Source organism: Carassius carassius, chromosome 5, assembly GCF_963082965.1.
Source record: "Carassius carassius chromosome 5, fCarCar2.1, whole genome shotgun sequence".
Classification (NCBI taxonomy): Eukaryota; Metazoa; Chordata; class Actinopteri; order Cypriniformes; family Cyprinidae; genus Carassius; species Carassius carassius.
This window is the reverse complement of record NC_081759.1, coordinates 8,864,423-8,884,955: the sequence shown is the minus strand read 5'-3', so window position 1 is coordinate 8,884,955 and position 20,533 is coordinate 8,864,423. Positions and strand designations below refer to the sequence as shown.

Sequence of the window (20,533 nt, the reverse complement as noted above, 5' to 3'; positions counted from 1 at the left end):
TGGTAAGTGTTTGGCTTGGCCTTTACATGGTTGTATATCTACATAATACAATTATATAATTTAATGTATTAATTGTATAAATTATGTTTTATTATAAAGAATAAATAATATTAATTAAAAAAAAACATCACTTTTCTACAAAAATATAAGATATAAAGTTTGATGGTGTCGAAGGTTTTACAAAAATCTAACAACAAAATGAGAGCTCCAGAATCAATTTGGTCAGAATAGTCCAGAAGGTCAAAAATGAGGCGAAATGTTATTACTAATGTGCCTATTCTTCATGAAACCGGTTTCATTAATGATTTGACTTAGTCCAGATTGTTGTCTTTTAGCATAAACTAATGCCAACAGTTTGTAGTCTACATTTAAGAGAGTTATAGGTCTCCAATTGTCTATATTTAGAGCATCTTTATCAGGTTTAGGGATCAAGAGATCAAGCCTTGTTTCATAGTTGTGGCCAAATCCTTTTCTTTAATACATTTATTAAACTATAAGAGGGGACCTTCTAAAATCTTCCAAAATTGTTGATAAAATTAAATTGAAAGTCCATCTGGGCCCGGACTTTCCCCCTTTTTCATATGTTGGAGTGCAGATAGTAATTCCTCTTTCCTGAGGTCAGAGTCACAAAGGTTTTTGAAATCATTACTAATCAAAAGGAATAAAGACTTGGATATCATCAGTAAAAAAATTACAGAGGTCATAATTAAAGTCAGACTGATAAAGTTTTTCATAAAAGGAGCTAACAAAATCTGAAAAAAGTTTAGGATCTTTGCATAAGGTATTATTAATATATAATGCTGACAAAGAAGTTCTTCTAAAATTTATTTTTAAAGGGAAAGCAGCAAAAACATAGGCTGTATTCCACTCCTTTTCTATCCATATAGCTCTTGAACGCACAAAAGCACCTTTTGCCTCGCTAGTATACAATTCATCAAGTTTAGTTTTAAAAACTGAAGTTCATATTCCTGTGTTTGAGATTTGAACTTTCCAGAGAGAATCAATTTAGCCTTATAATTCTGTTTCTAAGCGGTCTTTATCCTTTTTTAATTACTTACTTCTTTTAATTGCCAACTCTTTCGAGTTGAATTTAAATAACTCCCATTTAGATGCATAGCCTGACTTCTCGGAATTAAAAATATTGGAGACTAAAGTTTCTATATTATTTGTAAAAATTGTATCCTTTAATAAAGAGTTGTTAAATTTCCAATATCCTTGAAGGCAACTGGATTTACGAACAGTCTGTAAGGATAACTCAATCAGAAGGTGATCTGAAAAGAGAGCATACTGTAATAGTGGGAGATATTTTGAACATGTTCTAGTAGGCTAGATTAAATAACAAATAGGTAAATTCTTGATTTTAAAGACTTAGACGCATCCATGTATATTCAAATGAATTATTGTTAAAATAGCGCCAGCAATCAACTTAAGATAGATCTTTGCATAAAGAGACAATAATAATTACAGTATTTTTTAACCTTATTCAACACGTGTACGTACTACGTTGCGTCATCAGTGCGCGACACCGCGGCATCAGAATGCTGACATGGCCGCGTCTAGCGAGCTGAGACTCACTTTATGTATCTGTCTTGTTCTTATCCTGGGATTTTCTTCGGTTTCCGCGCTCATTGAGGGACTGTATTGCGGGACTCAAAGCTGTTATGACGTGCTGGGAGTCTCGCGTGACGCCAGTAAAGCTGAGGTCGGACGCGCGTACCGCCAGCTGGCCCGGCGATATCACCCGGACAGATATCAGCCCGGAGAGAGCGACGATTCCCGCGAAACCGCGCATCAAAAGTTTCTGCTGGTCGCTACTGCTTACGAGACACTCAAGGTAACCCTTTCAAACAGGTCCGTTCAGAGACCTTTGGAGGGGCAGGTGCTCAATGTATAAAAGTGGCACTTGGAACAAGGCTTTAAATAGCGCGTTTCAAATTAGCAATACAGCAATATATTGTGATGCATTCCTTGCCGATTCGCGTATCGATATGGATGATTATGTATTGATACAGCAGCAAATGCACCTAATTAATAAGTCCACCTTAAATATTGATACAAAACATTAAACAACAACTGATACACTGGAATATAGTGATTGATATTATTATTACGGTTGTAGTTGTTGTTGTCTAAAATTGAACACCTTTGCAATGTTAAAGGGATAGTTCACCCAAATAGCAAAATTATGTCATTAATAACTCACCCTCATTTTGTTCCAAACCCGTAAGATCCCCGTTTATCTTCGGAACACAGTTTAAGATATTTTAGATTTAGTCCGAGAGCTCTCTGTCCCTTCATTGAAACTGTGTGAACGGTATACTGTCGACAGAGGTGGGTAGTAACGAGTTACATTTACTTCGTTACATTTACTTGAGTAATTTTTTGGGGTAACGAATACTTTTCGGAGTATATTTAAAGATGGGTACTTTATACTCTTACTTGAGTACATTTTTGGGGAAAAATCTGTACTTTTACTTCGTTACTGTGGGTGACGCTCCTCTCGTTACTTTATCTTAATGTAATAAATGTTATAAATGCTTCAGTTTATTCCAAACGCGCCGTCTACTTTTCTCTGGGCAATGAGCGATGCCCATTCGCGAATGATTCATTCTTTTGAGTCAATTCTGTTCAAAGGCTTGATCAAACCAATTGGCAAACGAGTGAATTGGTTCATGAATCAGTTTGAATGAGTCGTTCAGTTCCCTGCCGCACGCGCTGAGCGTCTGAAGTGGTTCACTCGGAGTTGTAACGTTTAAGAACAGAAAGAGCGTTGAAAACGTGGCTGGAACTGCACTGAATTGAAATCTGCAAAGGTTATTATTTGCTAGCGATGGAGATCCTTATTAGATGAACACGAAGCATCGAAAATACATTTTGGTTCAAAAATAGCAAAAACTACGACTTTATTCAGCATGGTCTTCTCTTCCGTGTCTGTTGTGAGAGAGTTAAAAACAAAGCAGTTTGTGATATCCGGTAGGGATGGGCGTTTTCTGCAAATATCACATTCGAATATTTGAGCTCACAAAAAACGAATATTCGAATATTAGTTTATTTAAATTAAGTTTAATGAGACGGATGTTATTTTTCAGCAACATTTATTGTTTCCGTCATTTTGAACAAGCTTACACACAATAAGCTCGAACATTAGGCTACACATCGTGCTTTGTAGTTGAAAACCTTTAACAATAGTTAAATAAAACAAAAGTACAGATTAAAAGCAATATAAAAAGTGAAAAAAAAGGTGAACAAAGAAAAAACGTAAAGCAGCCTGCAGCGATTAGGCTATTGTAGAACGTAGCCTACACTTAACTTTGAAACTTTTAAACTGTCAGCAAATCTTTTTTGCTTTTTTCTATCGTTTTACATGTTCTTGTTAAGAAATACGGGCATGTAAACATGATCGGGGGAAAGTCGGCTCCTTAGTCTGCTAACAATAAGGCCGGCCGTGGAGAAAACGCGCTCTGACGACACAGACGTTGCCGGGACTCACAAATAACGGTGTGCTAAACGAATAAGTTTTGTGAAGAGCTTCGTGTTTTCGTTTCACCACTGAATGGGATCCTCATCTGGTGGAATACATGGCTCCAGCAAGAACTGTTCCCACTCATCTCGGCTGGACTCTCTGTAATCATCGCTGAAAGACTGGCTCAGCCTTCTCCGACGAGTGGGCATTGCATCCGCTTTATCGTTGGCGGCTGCATCCGCACCACTCACATCAAGGGAAATGATGTGATAATGTTCAAAAAAGTTTTTTTTTCTTACTTCTCTCATGTTTTCATCGAGAAAACCTGAGATGTTTGTGCCAAGGGTCTAGGGCAGACGCGAGAAGAGGAGTTTTCACTGCATTCTCCAAGTTAGCGGTGTTTATTCGTTGCTTGAGAGATGCCGCAACAATGTTCTTGAATTCGGTCACTTTCTGTGATTCTCCACGGCATATTTGAAGTACTGTAGAAGACCGCAGTTCTTATGGGTCGTTCACATATCGCGTCTTTTGTGCGCTCAAGTTCGTTATTTCCAATGTAGGCGGGAGGTATGCGCGCTCATAATGGAAGCGACGCGGTCGCGATGCGCACGCGGTGCGACACGCCCGTTTTTCCAGGCGCGTCCGCAAAGCATTGAGTTAAAAACATCTCAACTTTTCAGAATGCTGCAAGCGCACCGCAGGTCATGTGACAAGAACTAAACATTCAGCTTCATTCTTTCCCGTAACAACGTTGAAAGCTCAGCCAAGATGAAGGAACAGCTGATCATAAATTTAGTAGCAAGCGATTTTTTTTGTGCTGCAAATTCATTTATCCTTTGCTGAAATTTCCGCGTCATCATGGAGAGAGCCCGTCACTGTTTCTTAGCAACGGCAGACGCCTCAGCTTCTGCCTGAGCGCTTTGGAGAAGGAGAATATGTGAACGGCCCCTTATTCATTCATAAATTATTTTTTGCTTGCATACATCTTCAAATATGCCGTGGAGAATCACAGAAAGTGACCAAATTAGGTTTTATTGTGAACTTGTTTTTTTTTGTTTTTTTTTTTTCAAAATTCGAATATCATTTTTATTTATCGAATAATTAGAGCAGAACGAATATTCGAATGCACACAATCCGTGCACACCCCTAATATCTGGTTCGAGAACGAATCATTTGATGTAACCAGATCTTTTTGAACCAGTTCACCAAATCGAACTGAATCGTTTTAAACAGTTCGCATCTCCAATACGCATTAATCCGCAAATGACTTAAGCTGTTAACTTGTTTAATGTGGCTGACACTTCGTCTGAGTTCAAACAAACCAATATCCCGGAGTAATTCATTTACTCAAACAGTACACTGACTGAACTGCTGTGAAGAGAGAACTGAAGATGAACACCGAACATTTGACAGGCTACATGTGTTATTCATCTCCTTGACACTGCACTTTGATGGCAGGTCAGGTTTATATTGACATTGATATTTTTAAATTTATTTCCAGAGAGATATTGAGTTTACAGGCTAAAGTGGTCTTGCTGTTTGTCACATTTAAAATATAATTATTAAGTCATGCTACAAAAGCACTCTATAACTGATATAGGCTTAGGTTTTATTTATTTTTCCTTTTTATTAAAAACAATTCCAAAGTAAAACATTCTTAATATATCAGGAAATATCTTGATTCTCAAACGTGTAAGTAAACGCGTTTTGCACCTTTATAGATTGTTATTTGATCAATATATGGAAAAGTAGTGTAATCTATTAGGGAAGTCGTGGCCTAATGGTTAGAGAGTCGGACTCCCAATCGAAAGGTTGTGAGTTCGAGTCCCGGGCCGGCAGGAATTGTGGGTGGGGGGAGTGCATGTACAGTTCTCTCTCCACCTTCAATACCATGACTTAGGTGCCCTTGAGCAAGGCATCGAACCCCCAACTGCTCCTCGCTTTTTTTCAGTTTTCTGGATTCCATTTTTTTCGGTTTTAATTCTTCTCAACTCCTTTTTAATGGTTAAATTTAATATTATTAATCAAAAAGCATGTCTAATTAATTAAAATCATAAAACGTATAAATTCTCACAACAATTTATTAAAAGTTTAACAAAATTTACGTTTATTTATAGTAAATGCCAACCACTGTTGCCGAGTCTGTGGTTGTTTTTCATGTCAGCGGTTTGAAGCGACAATACCAATAACATGATATTTAGCCCCTAAAATGCAAATTTTACCAAGGCAACCCTGCCAAAAAACGTATATTTTAACCCCGGGAAGCAATTTTTTATCGGGGAACCTCCTGGAAACGTGATTGGGCTAGTTTTGGACTAGTTTTGAGAAGCAACTCGGCAGGATTTGTTGTGAAAACCTGGCAACCCTGATCTGAACGCACGTGCTGGAGACATACTTCTAATCACAGGGACGTCTTTACTGATGAGATGTGTATGAAAATCGCATTAGATTTTTTGCACAGTCCTACTTTACAGTTCTGCATATGTGATGTGACGCTAGTTTTACTCAAATCAAACGGTCAAAAGCTCATGAAGTGACTCATTGCAGTTCTGGAGATGTTTTTCATGTGTTTACGTCCTCATTTAGTCACTATCTTTAAATAAATCACTCATAACGTTTTGGTCATTTGGCCCCCTCATAATCGTGTTAAATAATCGTGATTACAATATTGACCAAAATCGAGCAGCCCTAATGTAATGTAGACAAAAACTTTTATTTTGGATGATTAATCGCAATTAATCATTTGACAGCACAATGCAGATCGAAATAAAATAACTCTTAATCTTTAAAATTAGAGAATCACTGACATAATTTAGGCTATACTTTTTTCGACTGCAGAAAAATTAAACCATTTATTTGAAATGTTAACTTATGAGTTAAAAGAAAGAAAATAAATCACAAGAACAATGAAGATTTTTCTTGTGATCAAGGAATTTTTTTTTTTGACAATTACAAAATGAATGTTGAATAATGTTTGAAAGTGAATGCATTTTGCATTTGCATAGCCACACAATCGCTGGTGTCAGTCGCAAATATTAAATGTTTAAAAAAACTCTTTGTGGCAATGACTGGTTCTTGAATTCTATGATTATAATCTTTAGACACCACACACTATGCAACTTTCTGTCGACTGCATACAGCGACAGAGCCAAACTGGAACAGTTCTGGTCCAACTGGGCACAATCCATTGTCAAGACCGAATTACATTCCTAATCGGCCTTAAAATTGTAGTGTGTGTTCTTGGTTTTAGTCATGACAGCTAAATAGATATTTAATATTGTGACTTTCAGGATGAAGAATTACGTAAGGACTATGACTACATGCTGGACCACCCAGAGGAATACTACAGCCACTACTATACCTACTACAGGAGAAGACTTGCTCCCAAAGTAGACGTTAGGATAGTGATTCTTGTAACTATCTGTGCAGTTTCACTGTTTCAGGTAAGTACACCACTCATCCCAAAATGGTCTAGTGATTGACAGCTGTTCATACATTACCATTGGCTTGAAAAGGACAACATACTGATGATATTGTTATTCTTAATTATGATTTTTATTTTAGTGTTCCAAGTCTTTTTTTGGCATCATTGATAGGGATTTTGTAATTTAAAAATATAAAGCAAAATGCTTCTTCCTGGATCTTCCAGCACTGAGCTATAACAGTGTTGCGAAATCAACATTGGTTTCATCCAAGACCAAGTCCTATCTAAATAGGGCCCTATGAAAGCCATTTTTTTTCTCAAATTCTGTTTTATTTTTTCCAAATTCCATTTTAATTTTTCTGGATTCCGTTTTTTTTTTTCATTTTATTTTTTCTCAACTCTGTTTTTTTAATCGTTAAATTTTATTTTATTATTAAAAAAGCATGTCTAATTAATTAAAATCAGGAAACGTATACATTTTCACATAAATTTATTAAAATTTTATTAACAAAAATTACATATTTAGGGCCCTATGAAATGTTTAATTTTTTTCTTCACCATATGATTTATTGTTACCTAAATCTGTGTTTTAGCATGGCTAATTATTGAAATGCATGAAAACAGCTTAATGAAGTTTTTTCTTACAGTAGCCTTATGAAATGTTTTTTTCCTCTCAGAAATCCTGCTGTGTTTAATTTTTCTAGTTATCAAATGAAGGCATAAAACATTAATTTAATTTATCTTTTAATTACTGAAAATGAAGCAAACATAATTTTTTGGTAAACAAAGGGGATTAACTATTAAAATTAAAACATGGAAGGAATGTTGTGTGATTATTCCTTAAGAATAATGTTTGTTTCTTTTTAGTAGTAGTAGGCTATGTACATTCTGCTGAACAAACTAAACCACTTTTATTTAAACTAAACCACTAAAGACTTTTATTTTGACGGGTTGTTGTGAATATCTTTACAGTTCTGTGTATGTGATATGACCCTAGTTTTACTCAAATCAAACGGTCAAATGCTCATGAAGTCACGCTCCGAACAGTTCTGGAGATATTGTTCATGTGTTCACGTCCTTATTTAGAGTGACAGCGGATGCTGAAATCATGTGAGCGTCACGCGCACTTCCGCACCATTCATTAACAGAGACGGGTAGAATATGCAGGATTCATTTTTAAATCGACTTTTCCATCTTAATATTTACTGATACTAGTCAATTTGACTAATACATGACATTTAGGGCTGTGCGATTAATCGAAATCGAATCGAAATCGCGATTTGAGACGTTGCGATTTGCTAATCACAAAAGTCTGCGATGTGGACGCGACATTACTCTGCTCCAGAGCATATGCATGACTGTCAGCCATGAGTGGCAGTCTTACTAACTAATAGAGTGAGCAAACCTCCGTTCTCCCCCAATCAGCTCTGCTCTAGCCAACTGCGTAAACGCCCACCATTAAAAAAACAAAAACAAAAAAAAAACACGGAAAGCAGAGAGAGACAGAGTGGGATTATGGCGTCTGCAGGTCAATAGTTAGGCAAATTAAAACTAAAGAAAAACGTTATGTAACTTAATCTTTGAAAAGACAGACAACAAACAAAAAAGATAATTTACAAGAGCTGCGTCACTGCGTCACAATGCATATTAAGAGTATCTCTTATTGCATGTTCGCTATTCCCAATTCAGAAGATCACACAAACAGCCTGTGTCTCTGAATGCTTCTCATACTTGCCCTCTCTTGCCCACGCGGCGCGAATCCCACATCACGGACGAGCCGTTCACACTTGCCGCACTCACGCAGCCTGTTTCGCAACGCTCAGTTACATTCTTGCGCGGCCCTGCACCCCAAATCTCCACGAGCACATCTGGCAGTATGGACGAGGCTTGACGCACACGGGCAACCTGTGTCGACTCGCGCCTGGTTCCTCATTTAAAACGAATGTAAATTCAGTCTAACTGCTTGCTAATTTCACTTGAATGAAATTAAACATTCAGCACAGACATTTTCCAGTTGTTCTTAAAATCCCAAATACAGTGTAACATGTAATACTTTAATAATTGACTAAAGAAGTACAATTCTATATATATATATATACATACATACATACATACACACACACACACATACATACACACACACACACACACACACATACACAGGTCCTTCTCAAAAAATTAGCATATTGTGATAAAGTTCATTATTTTCCATAATGTAATGATAAAAATTAAACTTGCATATATTTTAGATTCATTGCACACCAACTGAAATATTTCAGGTCTTTTATTGTTTTAATAGTGATGATTTTGGCATACAGCTCATGAAAACCCAAAATGCTTGTCTCAAAAAATTAGCATATTTCATCCGACCAATAAAAGAAAAGTGTTTTTAATACAAAGAAAGTCAACCTTCAAATAATTATGTTCAGTTATGCACTCAATACTTGGTCGGGAATCCTTTTGCAGAAATAACTGCTTCAATGCGGCGTGGCATGGAGGCAATCAGCCTGTGGCACTGCTGAGGTGTTATGGAGGCCCAGGATGCTTCGATAGCAGCCTTAAGCTCATCCAGAGTGTTGGGTCTTGCATCTCTCAACTTTCTCTTCACAATATCCCACAGATTCTCTATGGGGTTCAGGTCAGGAGAGTTGGCAGGCCAATTGAGCACAGTAATACCATGGTCAGTAAACCATTTACCAGTGGTTTTGGCACTGTGAGCAGGTGCCAGGTCGTGCTGAAAAACGAAATCTTCATCTCCATAAAGCTTTTCAGCAGATGGAAGCATGAAGTGCTCCAAAATCTCCTGATAGCTAGCTGCATTGACCCTGCCCTTGATAAAACACAGTGGACCAACACTAGCAGCTGACATGGCACCCCAGACCATCACTGACAGTGGGTACTTGACACTGGACTTCAGGCATTTTGGCATTTCCTTCTCCCCAGTCTTCCTCCAGACTCTGGCACCTTGATTTCCGAATGACATGCAAAATTTGTCCAAAAGTCCAGTGCTGCTTCTCTGTAGCCCAGGTCAGGCGCTTCTGCCACTGTTTCTGGTTCAAAAGTGGCTTGACCTGGGGAATGAGGCACCTGTAGCCCATTTCCTGCACACGCCTGTGCACGGTGGCTCTGGGTGTTTCTACTCCAGACTCAGTCCACTGCTTCCGCAGGTCCCCCACGGTCTGGAATCGGTCCTTCTCCACAATCTTCCTCAGGGTCCGGTCACCTCTTCTCGTTGTGCAGCGTTTTTTGCCACATTTTTTCCTTCCCACAGACTTCCCACTGTGGTGCCTTGATACAGCACTCTGGGAACAGCCTATTCGTTCCGAAATTTCTTTCTGTGTCTTACCCTCTCGCTTGAGGGTGTCAATGATGGCCTTCTGGACAGCAGTCTTACCCATGATTGCGGTTTTGAGTAATGAACCAGGCTGGGAGTTTTTAAAAGCCTCAGGAATCTTTTGCAGGTGTTTAGAGTTAATTTGTTGATTCAGATGATTAGGTTAATAGCTCGTTTAGAAAACCTTTTCATGATATGCTAATTTTTTGAGATAGGAATTTTGGGTTTTCATGAGCTGTATGCCAAAATCATCAGTATTAAAACAATAAAAGACCTGAAATATTTCAGTTGGTGTGCAATGAATCTAAAATATATGAAAGTTTAATTTTTATCATTACATTATGTAAAATAATGAACTTTATCACAATATGCTAATTTTTTGAGAAGGACCTGTATGTATGTATGTATATATATATATATATATATATATATATATATATATATATATATATATATATATATATATATATATATATATATATATATATATATATATATATATATATAAACTCCTCCCAAAACCCAATTGAAAGGATTTCAGGGTTATAATGGGAATTGTATTGGATAGAACAACAGTAATAGGAAGTAATAGCAAGCCAGTAGGAACAGTAATTCCTGGAATGATGCCATGGTTTCATGGAATGGTTTTATGGTTTCATGGAAACTAAGAATTTCAGTGTTTTTTTTTTTTGTTTTGTTAGTTTTTTTCTTTCAGCAGGGTAATGATAATCATACTGTGCTGCACATTATTGACAATATTGAGCTGAAGCTTGACTTTGCAAATTTAAAATCGCAAATCAAATCGCAATCGCAATATCTGTCAAAAAAATCGCAATTAGATAATTTCCCCATATCGCACAGCCCTAATGACATTTTGCGTTAAACTGTGAATTCCATTTTTATAACTGGATTCTGCGATTCCGTCTGCGTTTTCTGCATCGCGGAAATCATAGGGCACTATGAATGGGGAAATCCTGAAATCTCAAAAACTGCTTGCTGAACACGCAAGTAAATATATAAAAATATCTTATTTATATCTTATGCAGTTGTTGCCTTTTTTACATGGTTACAATTAATCTTTTCATTTAAGGCCAGTTCTATGTAGTTTCAACTAGGGGTGTGCTCAAAATATCGATTCTTAGATACATACTGATATAATAAAAAAAGATACAGTATCGACATTCTAGCCCTTAGTATCGATACTCCGCCCAGCCATTAGAGGGCGCAGCGGCGCCCGCGAGTTTAAAAAAGCATGGAAAATGTAGAAGATTTTAGAAGCGGCGTTGTCCCTAAAGGCAGATATTTGGACACATTTTGGTTTTAAAGCAAAGGAAGGAAACCAAGGGATCGATAAAACAAATGCAATCTGCAAGCATTACCAGTCTTCTATACGCTACACCGGTAATACAACTAACCGGCACGCCCACCTGCAAAGACACCATGCAGACAAGCTAGCTTCGCCGCAGCCCAAAAAAACACGGGACCCCACGCAAACTACTTTGGACAACACAACATCCAAGCTTCCATCTAACTCAGTCCGTGCACAGAAGATTACGGAGTCTGTGGTGCATTATATTTGCAAAGGTTTATGTCCCTACAGTGTTGTCGAGAACACAGGCTTTCGCTTTATGATCAACACGTTAGATCCCCGTTATGTGATCCCTACCCGCAGCTACATGACCGACAAAGCAGTACCGAGGATGTATGACAAAGTCAAAGACAATGTTAAGTCAGCCCTGAGTTCTGCCCCACGAGTGGCACTGACTTGTGATGGGTGGACATCACGAGCCACGGAAGCTTTTGTTACAATCACTTGCCATTACATTAACGAGGAGTGGGAACTGATGTCGCACGTTTTACAAACGCGAGCCATGCATGAGTGCCATACGGGGTCAAACATTGCAGAGTTACTGAAAGCGGCGCTGGAGGAGTGGGACCTCGTATCCAAAGACCCAGCTGTTGTGCCAAATGTTAAAGCAAGATGTAGCATTTAACTGATTTCATAGTGAAATATGTTATGGCAGTACATGGTGTCACAAAAAAGAATTATAAGAAGATTTAATAAGAAGTTAAGAATAAGAATAATAATAATAAGAAGATTTTGTGCTTGTGTGAGCTCAGACTGTACCCTTGGAAAGTTAAATGTTGACTTGTGGTAATTTCCAGATTAATACAATTTGTGTGCAATTAATCAGAGCACTTAAAGTTGCAAATATTTAAGCAAAATGCACTTTGTTATAATGCACTTTTGTCTTCAATAAATTGAAGAAAAATGTAGAGTTCTGTTTGTTAAGTAAATGTGTTCAGGTATCGAGGTACGTATCGAATCGTGACCTGTGTATCGAGGTATGTATCGTATCGCCAGGTTCTCCAAGGTATACAGCCCTAGTTTTAACCCAATTCAAAAACAAAAGCTAAATGCTGATGTCTGTACAAACTGTTTGTATTGAATGTAAGCTACTTACTTTGCAGTTACTGCCGTTAATTTCAGATGGTTATGGTTTTTGTTTTCAATAGCCAAAAGCCAGTTTGGCCTATTAAATACCAAATAGACATCTTGTTTATGCATATATTTTTTTTTGTTGCTTAAAGAATAAAAATCGGAATCGGAATAAAAATCGGAATCGGCCAGTTTGCTTGTAAGAAAAAATCTGTATTGGAATCGGCCATGAAAAATCATGATCGTGCATCCCTACATAGAATTTGTAAGATCCTTAAGACGGTTGAGGATGTCTTAGGGCAAAACAAATTTGCATACTCAAGCTTTGCTGGGGTGCACATATTAGAAGGCAGGAAGGGTTCAAGTTATTGATCAAACTCGCAACCACTCAACTGCTTGAGGGGGAAAAATTAATTGTTTATTGTTTCCAAGCTGCTGCACAGAGCAGAAGGCTGGGACAAGAACAGGAATTCAGCTTCTATTTCCTCATCAATACGCCAGCACACTCTCTTGACAAATGGTTGCCACTCATGAGTAACAGGATTTTATGTGTTCAAAAAATGATCTTAAAACCTCTGTGCTTGACCACAGAAAATCGCATGATCTGTGTTTCTATCCAAAGCTACCAATTTAACTGGATTTGGATTATCTCATAAACATTTGTGAATAAAGTTTCCATCCAACTTGTCAAAGAGAACAAAATCGTCATTTCCTGATAAACTGGTACTAAATATAATTTTTTTTTTTTTTTTTTTTAAGTCGGAGAAATCACTGAATATAATAATTTTCATATATAATAAATTACTTGCAGACAAAACACAATAAATGCAGTCATTGTTTTTTGAGGTGGATGTTTGGGAATGATGTTATTAAACAGTTCTGGGAGACAATTATACAGAAATACTTTGACTTCGCCAAAGTCCTATCAGGCAAGTTGTGCCACTCGTCCGCCATCTTTGCAACACCTCCGGGCAGCTATTTCAGAATAACAAGACCAGCTCCTATCTAAATGAATGGGCAGAGAGTTAGAAATGCACTTTCACTGGTCACCGGGACATAAAAACAGCATGTATAGAAACAGCAGTGAAATATGATAAAAATCGCTGAAAATTTTTGATGACTTTGCCTCAAAATAATGTTTAAAATGCCTTTTTCCCCACAGGTTATACCTTTACTACGCATGCGCAAGGGTTCCTCAACTGTGCGCATACGTCAGTGGAACCAGATGATAGGCTTAAATGTTTTCCCGGCTTGACTGTTAAAAGCAGATGATTGGCTTTCCAGCAGGAGGGGCGGGACATGTGCAAACAACTGCCATCTTTGCCATTACTGGTTTTCCTTATATAGTTGTATTGAGGATTGATGAAGTGGTGAAGTGAAGTCTCTTATAAACTGTCTCTGACTTCGCTCAGGCATTTCAGAATGACCATGACAATAATTCAGATGCTGTGCTTTGAGATCGATCTGTTTGTTTTGTCCAGTTATGTTATTCCATTGCGCAAGATCGCAAAGACTTCTTAATGCGCATGGATTAATTTATTAATGCATTTCCAACTCCCATTATTCACATTAACAAGTCAAAAACCACCTTAAGCGAGCATAAAAACATTTTTGCGATTATGAGGGAATTATTATATTTTTTTTTTTTAAATTTGGAATTTCCATCACTCAGTTTGTCATGTGTTAATTTAAAATGTGCATAAAAACAGGGTTGATGGAAACATAGCTACTGTTAACTCTGAACTCTGTGATAGTATTTATGATTGTAGGCAAATGCTAAATGAGGATGTCACAAGATCCACTTTTTAATTTTTTTATTTTTTAAGGTCATTTACATTTGTGTCATCTTGTGTACCATTAAAGCTGTTTAGATGACCAGTTGTGAAACTAACAAAATGTGCATTTCTTCCTACATATATTGCAGCAAAATTAGGAGGAAGCACATGACTGGATGATTTGTTCTGAAACTCCACTATTATGCAATTAACTATTGCAAAGCAATATTACGATTACCGAGTTACACAACAAAATGTTCTTCTTCTAAAAAACAACAACAACAAAAAACACGCAAGGACTGTTAGAAGCAACATGACTGAGAGCAAGAGAACTGGTGTTTCAACCTAACATATGGGAAGCAGAGAGCGCAGCGCTGAACAATTAAAATAATGCGATAACATACGCACACAAATATGGTTAAAATGCTAAGCACTATAATGACTTGACATTCACAAAGCAGAGTTAAATGATTTGCGTAGACATAAATGTATTTTGGTAGATTTTGAGGTGCATTACCTTAAAAAAAATACCTCCGTATGTCCTCAGTACCTCAGATATTGGGAGAACATATAGACTCTTATTTTCAGTCGTACACTCAAACACAACACCGGGATTGCTTACGAGACCTTTTTGACATTACAGCTGCTCGAGAGCAGAGAAAATGAAGGACTGCGTGCAACCGTTGAGGTCAGAAACTATGGCAATGCAGGAGTGTCAATCAGCCCCTGTGGCCCAGCCCTATAGAAATGTGATGTCACATTGCATAGAGAATCAAAACGGCAGGCCTAGTGAGACTGATTTGATTGAATGGATTTTAAAATATAAGGAGTGGGTTAATTTTATCGTTGTTGGCTGGTTGTTTTCACACACTGCCAACACACATTTATGTCCAAACACCATGTAAAAGTGGATTTTGCATAATAGGTGCCATTTAAGATACTGTGAAGCTTTCACCAAATCCTTCCAACCACACTGAATTGGATGACTTTCACTAAACTTGCAATAAAAATACCATCTTTTTCCAAGATGTTAAGATCTGTGTAAGGATAAGATGTGTTTAAGATATATGGATATAAAATATAAAGTCCTTCAACAAGCTACTTTGCTTATTTGTGTGTTTCTGAAATGTCTGTGCTGACAGCTTGTGTTCTCTATTATCTTATCTTACTGTGATTCAAAACAGACCAAATAAGCAATAAGCATAACATGTTTTTCACTTAAATGGATGTTCTGTATTTTATTTCAAAAATATTTATATTTTAATTTTTTTTTTTTTTTTTTTGTAGATTTCATGATACTAGGCAATATTACCATCTATTGTTTTCAGTGTTTGTGGAAGTATTGCAAAACAAAAAAGGAAAGAAAAGAAAAAATAACCTCATGTATTACCATGGTGTAACCACTAGATGCCTGTATAACCCATTGCATTTAGATATGTATGCTTACATATTTGGACATTATAAAAAAAGTCTACTTCATAGTGGCTGATTTGTATATTGTACTTTTAAAAAAATTATGGAATTTTTCATATTTCCCATCAAATTACTTCGGATTTGCCTATGTAGGTCACCATTGATACCTTTTTTTTTTTTTTTTTTTTAAGACCATTTACACTTTTCCAATCATGTCCATGGTTTTTGTGTCCATATAGCAAGTGCCACAAAGTCACCACGTTTTGTACCATTATGATGTTTATTCATATTTATTATTGATTGCTTAATCAAGTTGCTGTTTTTGAACACATATTAATCAATTAAATCTGAAGAGAAATGGATATTTTAAACAAACAAGGGCTATCAGCATTAAGACAAAGAACTGATTGATATCAATGCTCAATGAAGAATTAGGTTTATGAGTAATAATTCACCCAAAAATATATTTTACCCACTGTAGACCATTTCTTTTTAGATTCCTTCCTAAATGACATCTGCCCTTGAACTGATGTTCACGTACCCTGCCATAACAAGAAGTCTCATTGTGTGGCATGTTAATGTATAGAATATGACTCATAGATTCAGATGTTAGAGTCAGAACTAACAATTTTATAAACAGATGTTTTTATGTCTTTGCAGTATTTCAGCTGGTGGAGTAGTTACACAGAAGCCATCAACTACCTGATGACGGTTCCCAAATACCGCATCCAGGCTACTGAACTGGCCAAGCAGCAAGGTCTGCTGAATAGAACCAGAGAGAAGGGCAAGAACCGGCGCTCCAAAGAGGAGATCCGTGAAGAGGAGGAGCAGATTATCAAAGACATAATCAAGAACAAGATAGACATCAAAGGCGGCTATCAGAAGCCCAATGTATCTGATATTCTGCTTTGTAAAATCATTCTGTTCCCTTACCATCTGTGCACCTATGTGGCATGGAACTTCTCGTGGTTTTACCGTTTCACCATTCGCCGGGAGGAGTATGGGGATGAGGAGAGACTTTACATTATCCGCAAGTACATGAAGATGTCACAGGCTCAGTTTGATGGTCTGGACAACAGCCTGATAGAGACTTTCCTCAAGCAGCAGCTCTGGATCAAAGAGAATTATGAGGTTTGAGAAGACTCATTTTATTTTATAGCGTTGATTCCACAAAATAGAGCAGTGATTAGTTTTTTTTTGTAGACCAACCTGGAAGTTACCATCCCCCTGGATCCCTAAACAAAATTCCAATAGAGTTTTTCATTGGATTTTGGATTATTGCAGAAAATAAGACCAGTGACCAACAAACATTTATGATTCTTACACATTTGGTTCATCATTAAAAACGTCACAAATGAAAGCAACTTTTATGAAATGTTGAAGTCTAAATACAATCTGCAGAAGTATGATCTATTACATTGTGACCATCTACCTTAGCCCGCAAAACGTTGGCCATGTGGTGAGGCACTGATCCAATGAGATTGAGATAGGTCTCCTGGGGTATCTGGTACCATAATGTCAGCAGGAGGTCCTGCGGTGTCTATACATTGCGAGGTCGTGGTGGTGATGTTATTAATATTGAATTAATATTGAATCAAATAGCCTTATTTCAAGCTTGTGAATGAGAATTGAATCATGAAATTTATAGCCTCTGTTTGTAATCTGCGTATGTGCGCTTGGTATTTGACTTGATGCACCAGGAATCTTGAATCTTTCTACCAATCATCAACGGTCCAATCGCAATGATCTTGAGCCTGTTTTATGCATTGTTGCCAATGGTGTGCAGTTAGTATGGGGACCTGGCTGGATTGTCGGCTACACAGGCCTATATGCAGAAGGCTGCGATAAACTGTGATACATTTCCCTGGTCACAATTTTCATAGCTGCTTGTGACTGCCATTTCCAGGATCCAAGTTCTGAAGGGCCGTGCCATCACAATTTGTCCTTTATCAAATTCTGACAAAGTCGGCAGCTTTTCCCATCTTGACACCGAACACTCAACTGATTGAAAACTGGTCCTTGGTTGGTATATATACTGCTCTTTGAATTGCTCCTGTGGCACCATTTGGTTAACAGGTGCACTTATTGCTCTTAGCTTGGGTTGGTCATAGCGTAATGGCTCTTTAGTGTATAGTATAAACTCCTTATTAAGTCAAATGGTGATTTACTACTTTTCATGTTATTAAGCTTGAATGTGTGGTGTTAGTATGTTCATGTTGAAGGACTCCAGAATAACTGGTCTTTCTGTGTTTGATATATTAAGACCTACAAAGAGGAGCAGGAGGAAGAAATGAAGAAGAAGATGGCCACAGACTCACGATGGAAACGCTACAGGCGTTGGATGAAGAGTGAGGGGCCTGGACGCATCACTTTTGCTGATGATTGACCTCACTTGAACAGAGAGCCACCCCAGATGCACGTCCAGCCTGAACAGCCTGAGCTCATATGAGTTATGACACATAGCTCTGTGCGTCCTTGTTTACAATAGACTGACAATGTGCATGTCATTTACAAGACTGCCTTTCCTCATATAAAGTCTTTAAAGGCTTTTTGATTGTACTTATGGAGGATCATTTGATTTTTCTGTCAATGCATTGTAGGAACAGACTGTGTTGGAAACATAACGAAAAGTAACTGTGTAATAACATTGTGTTGTTTTACCAGGAGAAATATTATCACAGGCTGAAGAAACCCAGAGTTATAGTTTGAAAAATGCCTCATTTCAAACACTGAAAGGCTTTGTGTCTATTTCTTTCTGTCAGCTATAAATGTTACGTCACCCGATGCTGTGCTTGTGCCCTGAAGGCATTTCCCCCCCTCTTTCTTTCTTCCTTTTTTTGCATGTATAAAATCACATTGAATTCATCCAGCTTTAGTACTGAAATAACGTTTTATGGTTTGGTTAGCAATACTTGTTTACCTTGTAGTAATTCCTGTTCATGAGCATCCTGGTGACATCCATGATATCACTTTAAAACAGTGCAGACAACAGGTTGTCATGTAGTTGATATAATATTTTATCAGTAATTTATCATATATTATTATCTGTGCATTACCAATGCTGCACATAAATAGGTCTATCCCCAATGACTTTTCATTGATTCAAGGTAGTATGTATTTGACTATGTGCCTTCAATTAATGCTTATAATTGGGGTGTCACGATAAATCGATTTGTTGATCGATTGTTTTTTTTTTTTCAGAATACATCGTGATTCTTTCCTGAATTCAGAAAATTGCAGAATCGATCCACAATTTATCATGACATCCCTATTTGTAATTTCTTCATTTCAGTGGAATTTCAAAATACATTTTTCCTGAAATCTGTCTAGGAGAAACAATGCTATTAAAATATATTCTAGAAAGTACCACAAAAGGAGATTTTTGTAAACAATGTCCTTGTCATTGTTTTCCGTGCAGTTTGACTTAAGGGTAGAACAGAGATCACAAATTGATTGTACAGTATTTCATTTTATCATCCCCAAATTCATGAATCTAATAGTCTTGGTTATGTACGTAACCCTGGACCACTGAGTAGAGAAAAATGCTGCCTCAGCAGAAACACTAACCATTATACTGCCTGATCTCACGCCATTATTTCTGGGTCCAAAGCTCTCTAGATGGCAAAAGAAAATAACAAACAATATTTGTATGTGTTGACAGTGTAATATGTATAACTGATCTTTATCGCCATACAAATTTCTCTCAGTGTGTCAATATTTTGTGTATAGCACAGTCTTCTTTAGGTTATCCCACAGTATCTGAATTGGCTTAAGGTCAGGAAGACATTTGTCCTGACATTAATTGGCTTAAGGTCAGGAAGACATATGTCCTGACATTATCCTATAAAACGTCACTCAGCTCTTTATCAGTGCTCTCATAGCCTTTTCTAGCTTTTGATATCTGTTATACACTTTTAAGGACTTAACAAATCAGTGTATTCTGTTTGATCAGTATTAAGCTGAAAAGGTTTCTTGCCAACCATGACTTAGCATCTTTCAACATGACTGTGCTCAGACATTTCACTGCAATTTTTACGTTCAATTTAGAGGGTCAGATGCGTTGGTGTTGGACTTGCTGTTCATCCAGATCACCAAATGAGGTCACCATAGCAGTGGAAAACCATACGTCTTAAGTCAAAATCTCAGTGTCTTTACACAGTTGCAGAATTCATACAAAATTAATAATACTTGTGAAACAGATTATTTTCAGTATATTTTCAATATTAGTTCTATTCCACATTAGTCTCAGCCTCGGCTGGTATGGACAATCTGTGCAATCTGATGCATGTTGCAAAAATGGCAAGAGCTAGCTAATCACAGACCGATAAAATGTTCTGTGGCATTTTCACGAGTGGTTATAAATAGAATGAGGTGAAAACTGGATTTCACTTTCATTTTTGAAGTAATAAAAAAATACTAATTTATATATTAACTCCACACTTTTTGAATGCATGTGTTTGATCATATATAAAGCAATTTCATGAATTCTTTAAAGAATTTAGAAGTTTTTTTTTTTTTTTTTAAGATTTTTTAAAACAAATAGGGTCCTGGTTTTCCATGTATGAAATCATGTCATTTAACCTTAGATTTGAGGCAGTTGCAAAGCTAAGCATCCCAGCTTCACTTTGTGTTTACTGAGGTTCAGTGAATAATTGTGCTACTGCAGAGCCTGAAAGAGTGGATT

The 20,533-nt window shown here is 37.1% G+C and overlaps 1 protein-coding gene across 1 annotated transcript; it reads left to right on the top strand.

Annotated features, from left to right (window-relative positions):
- The first annotated feature begins 1,503 nt into the window (after positions 1-1,503).
- Positions 1,504-19,160, top strand: dnajc25 (DnaJ (Hsp40) homolog, subfamily C, member 25). The gene is made up of 4 exons (XM_059549648.1): positions 1,504-1,834; positions 6,754-6,906; positions 16,510-16,980; positions 18,113-19,160. Exons 1-4 carry the CDS (start codon positions 1,547-1,549, stop codon positions 18,233-18,235), a joined length of 1,035 nt encoding a protein of 344 aa, XP_059405631.1. The 5' UTR covers positions 1,504-1,546; the 3' UTR covers positions 18,236-19,160.
- The last annotated feature ends 1,373 nt before the right edge of the window (positions 19,161-20,533 follow it).

Bases quoted from the DNA above. Each gene is read 5' to 3' on its own strand.
- dnajc25 (XM_059549648.1), top strand. From the start codon at position 1,547: ATGGCCGCGTCTAGCGAGCTGAGACTCACTTTATGTATCTGTCTTGTT. The intron at 6,907-16,509 runs GTAAGTACACCA...ATGTCTTTGCAG, and splicing joins GTGCAGTTTCACTGTTTCAG to TATTTCAGCTGGTGGAGTAG. The intron at 16,981-18,112 runs GTTTGAGAAGAC...TGATATATTAAG, and splicing joins GGATCAAAGAGAATTATGAG to ACCTACAAAGAGGAGCAGGA.